Below are 4,240 nucleotides of genomic sequence, written 5' to 3' on the forward strand. Positions count from 1 at the left end.
CCTGTTAAGTTCTTCTATGAACTGTTGAATCTGTGTTAGTTTTGTTTTCCCAAAAAATAGCATCTTGATGTCCTTGAGTCTGAAGTATTGTTTTGCCACTTGTGTTTTTTTCCTGTTGGAAGGCTTTACTATTTTTTCTCGGCATATTACATTTGACCTGACCTTTAAGGTTTGGCTTAAGTTCATTTCCTCTTTTAAATTTTATTTTATTTATTTTATTTTATTCTTTTTTTGTTTTTTAAGATTTTATTTATTTATTTGAGAGACAGAATGAGAGAGAGAGAGCACACAAGAGGGGGGAGCGGGAGAGGGAGAAGCAGACTCCCCGCCGAGCAAGGAGCCCGATGCGGGACTCGATCCCCGGACTCCAGGATCATGACCTGAGCCGAAGGCAGTTGCTTAACCAACTGAGCCACCCAGGCGCCCCTCCTCTTTTAAATTTTAAAAATTTCTCCAGTTACTTCCCAATTGTGCACTCTACGACTGTGCATTTGTGGTTGGCCGAATAATGGCTCCCGCCCCCAAAGGCGTCCACTTTCAATTCCCCAGAATCTGTGAATGTTATCTTACGTGGCAAAAAGTACCTTGCAGATGTGGTTAAATTAAGGATCTTGAGATGGAGAAGTTATCTCGGGTTATGCAGAGGGGCTCAATGTCATCCTAAGGGTCCTTCTAAGAGGGAGGCCAGAGGATCAGAGTGGGAGAAGAGGTGATGCTACAATGGTAGTAGAGGGAGAAAAGGCAATGGGACATGGGGCCAGGAGTCAAGGAATGCAGGCAGTCTCTAGAAGCTGGAAAAGACAAGGAAGCAGATTCTTCTTCAGAGCCTCCAGAGTAACCAGCCCTGCCAACACCTTGATTTTAGCCCACTGAGGCTGATTTTGGACTTCTGACCTCCAGAACTATCAGATGATGAATCTGTGTTGTTTTAAGCTACCAAGTTTGTGGTAAATTGTTATAGCAGCAGTAGGAAACTAATATGACGTCATTACACTCTTTACAATCCTCTAGGTCTGTTCCACATAATTTAGCACTTTTTGTCATGTTCTCCAATCCTACTACATATAAATGGTAGAATATAAATTCTTGGTGGACAGGAACCGGAATTTCTACCTCTCTTTTTTATACCCTACAGTGTCTCGTCCAATCTTAGGAACAGAGGCATTTGGAATGGATTGATACATAAAAGAGAATGGCCTCCTTTCTGTCTCCACTGCTGCCATGGTGCCCCTGAAAAAGCTTTTCATGAAGGGGGGGCAAAAAAAGAAGCAAGTTCTGAAGTTTACCCTTGACTGCACTCACCCTCTAGAAGATGGAATCATGGATGCTGCCAATTTTGAGCAGTTTCTTCAAGAGAGAATCAAGGTGACCAAATAAACAGGCTTGGACTTTAAAAAAAAAAAAAAAAAAGAATCGAAGTGAATGGAAAAGCTTGGAATCTTGGTGAAGGGGTTGTAAGCATTGAAAGGAGCAAGGGCAAGATTCCTGTAACTTCTGAGGTGCCTTTTTCCAAAAGGTATTTGAAATATCTCACCAAAAAATATTTGAAGAATAATCTAGGTGATTGGTTATACGTAGTTGCTAACAGCAGAGAGAGTTATGAATTGCGTTACTTCCACATTAACCAGGAGAAAGAAAAGGAGGGAGATGAGGATTAAAACTCATTTATTTGTATATTGAATATTTTGTATGAGTTCTTCAATAAAACCTGGGAACCAGACAGAGAAAGAGAAGAAGGCCCCTATCATTGGGGAAATGAAGGGTATTCTGAAAGACATGTATGACTCAACGAACTGTGTTTCTTTGGCATCAGATTCCAACCTTGTGTTTTGAGCTGTCACACGCAGTGTTAGGTGCACAGTACCTGCATAATGGAGGGTGGAACACAGTGGATCTTCAACAAGCACTTGATGTATTGAGCTAAAATCTGCAGGGGAAAGAAGGAAAAGGAGAAAGAGAAAAGTAAGATGGGTCTGGCAGAAAGTACTTCTTGTCTCTTTAGCTGATGCATTTTTTGTTACATTAAAGTAAAATGTTGAAAAAGAACATTCATCAAAATTTCTAACATGAATCTTTCCTGAAACCAAAATAGAAGAGAGGACAAGATGATAAAAATAGGCAGGCTGTGACAGTTTAATTTCATCCTATTAAATTAAAACAACCAGTCTTTTAAAATCCAGGTAATATGCTTAATACTGTGCCAAGAGGGGCGCCTGGGTGGCTCAGTTGGTTAAGCGACTGCCTTCGGCTCAGGTCATGATCCTGGAGTCCTGGGATCGAGTCCCACATCGGGCTCCCTGCTCAGCGGGGAGCCTGCTTCTCCCTCTGACCCTCCTTCCTCTCATGCTCTCTCTCATTCTCTCTCTCTCAAATAAATAAAATCTTAAAAAAAAAAAAATACTGTGCCAAGAGATAAAAGAGGTTACAGACAACCCATAGGACATGGGTCTCTTCTAAAGGACCTTAATATCTTGTTGTATAATAATAATAATCAACTAGGGTGTCCAGGCAGCTTATTGCCGTCTTGCGTGATTTAGACTTTGGAGATTATAGGTATTCGGAATTTGGCTCTGGAGAATCAATACTTCATTCATTCAGCACACATTTATTGAAAACCCATTATGGTTCTCTTTGAATGAGACTTTCTGTTTGGAGTTTAAAATCTAATAAAGGAAGGCAAAGGAAATAACTCATATTAAGAATGGATTAAGTGCTAAATAGCAGGATGCTTTGTAGTTGAGAAAAGGTTATTACTATAATTTCTGAACATTGAAAGGGGAGGTGGGATTGTGAATTATTTTAAAGGTATTATTTAGACCAAGCCTTGAAAGATGAGTAGGACTTTGAATAGACTAGTCCAGGCTGAAGCATGAGCAAGAACACTGAAGACATCAAAAGGCATAGTTTTAGTTGGATGTTGGGAAGGAACAAAGGATGCTTGAAGGGTAGTACATTACTTTATTGCCATGGTAACAAATTACCACAAATTTAAAACAACAGAAATTTATTTTTTATAGTTCTGTAGGTCAGAAGTCTAACACAGGTCTCACTGGGTTAAAAGTAAGGTGTCAGCAGAGCTGAGTTCCATTCTAGAGGCTCTAGGGGTGAATCCACTTCCTTGTCTTTTCCAGCTTCTAGAGGTTACCACAAACGCGGTCGGTTGTTCTTGTTCTCTATTTTCAAAGTGTTTTTAATCATTCTTCATAGTCACATCTCCCTCTGCCTCCCTCTTCATTTTGAAGGCCCTTGTGATTGCATTTGGTCCACTTAGTAATCCAGAATAATCTGTTTTAGAGTCAAATGATTAGCAACCTTAACTACTCTTTGTGGGTGAAATTTAACATATTCACAGGTTCTGGGGATTAAGATCGTGGACATCTTTGGTGGGGGGCATTATTCTGCTTACCACAGGTAGTAAGGAGCCAATCTTGAGAGGAAAGGAGGCCAAAAGAGGTGAATGCACTGAGAAGGGCAATGGGGAGCAGGTGCATGTTTCTGAGGCTCGACATAAATCCACATTTTTTTGAAAACAATTTTGGCTGCCCCATAAAACACTGAACGGGCAATTTTGGGGTGTAACATCAGAAAGCCATTATTACACTCAAGGTGAGAGGGTCTAAGGCAGGGAGGGAATAGCTGATCTTTTTATGTGGCCTGAAGCTGCCTCTGGCCATTTCTGAGTTTTTCATTAAAATCATGACATCATCCCGCAGGATCTCTGCATGGGCAGTTTCCGGTAATTTGGCTTAATTCGTCCAGCTGATACTGCAACCCAGGCCTTAAAATCATTCACCTGCCATCAACAAAGGGCGACCGGAATCCTGGCAAATCCCCAATTAGCAAAGCTGAAGCTCAAAGAGCTAAACACTTATTTTTAAGAAATGGTCCAAATCGCAGGAAAACCACGCAGTCCTTGTTCTTAAGGTGTTTCCTTAACACGGACAAGAAACTGAAAAGCTGTGCCTGGCTCCGGTGAACAAAGCCCGACTGCACCATCACGTTCAACACTAAACCTCTTCCCACATTCGCGACCCCCTAGGGAGCGCGCTCTTCTCCACCCACCCCCCGACAACCGGTCGCAAAAACACGACCCCGGCACAGCGGACTCTACTGACGCCGCGCCCTCCACCCGACTACGACGTCAGCGCGGAGTCCCAGCCTCGCGGCCGGCAGTTGTCCGGCAGGTGGAGGTGGAGGCAAGAAAAGGGGGGCGGACCCGCGGTCACACAGTCTTCCGCTT

At 42.5% G+C, this 4,240-nt stretch overlaps 1 protein-coding gene across 1 annotated transcript; it reads left to right on the top strand.

Moving 5' to 3' along the window:
• The first annotated feature begins 1,221 nt into the window (after positions 1-1,221).
• Positions 1,222-1,737, top strand: LOC118003283 (60S ribosomal protein L22-like). Its single transcript, XM_034994165.1, has 2 exons — positions 1,222-1,363; positions 1,417-1,737. The coding sequence occupies exons 1-2, from the start codon at positions 1,222-1,224 to the stop codon at positions 1,656-1,658; spliced, it is 384 nt and encodes a 127-aa protein (XP_034850056.1). The 3' UTR covers positions 1,659-1,737.
• Positions 1,738-4,240: the final 2,503 nt, after the last annotated feature.

This window comes from Mirounga leonina, unplaced genomic scaffold (genome assembly GCF_011800145.1).
Source record: "Mirounga leonina isolate KUSES-001 unplaced genomic scaffold, KU_Mleo_1.0 Mir_91, whole genome shotgun sequence".
Lineage (NCBI taxonomy): Eukaryota > Metazoa > Chordata > Mammalia > Carnivora > Phocidae > Mirounga > Mirounga leonina.

Bases quoted from the DNA above. Each gene is read 5' to 3' on its own strand.
- LOC118003283 (XM_034994165.1), top strand. From the start codon at position 1,222: ATGGTGCCCCTGAAAAAGCTTTTCATGAAGGGGGGGCAAAAAAAGAAG. The intron at 1,364-1,416 runs AGGTGACCAAAT...AAAAAAGAATCG, and splicing joins GTTTCTTCAAGAGAGAATCA to AAGTGAATGGAAAAGCTTGG.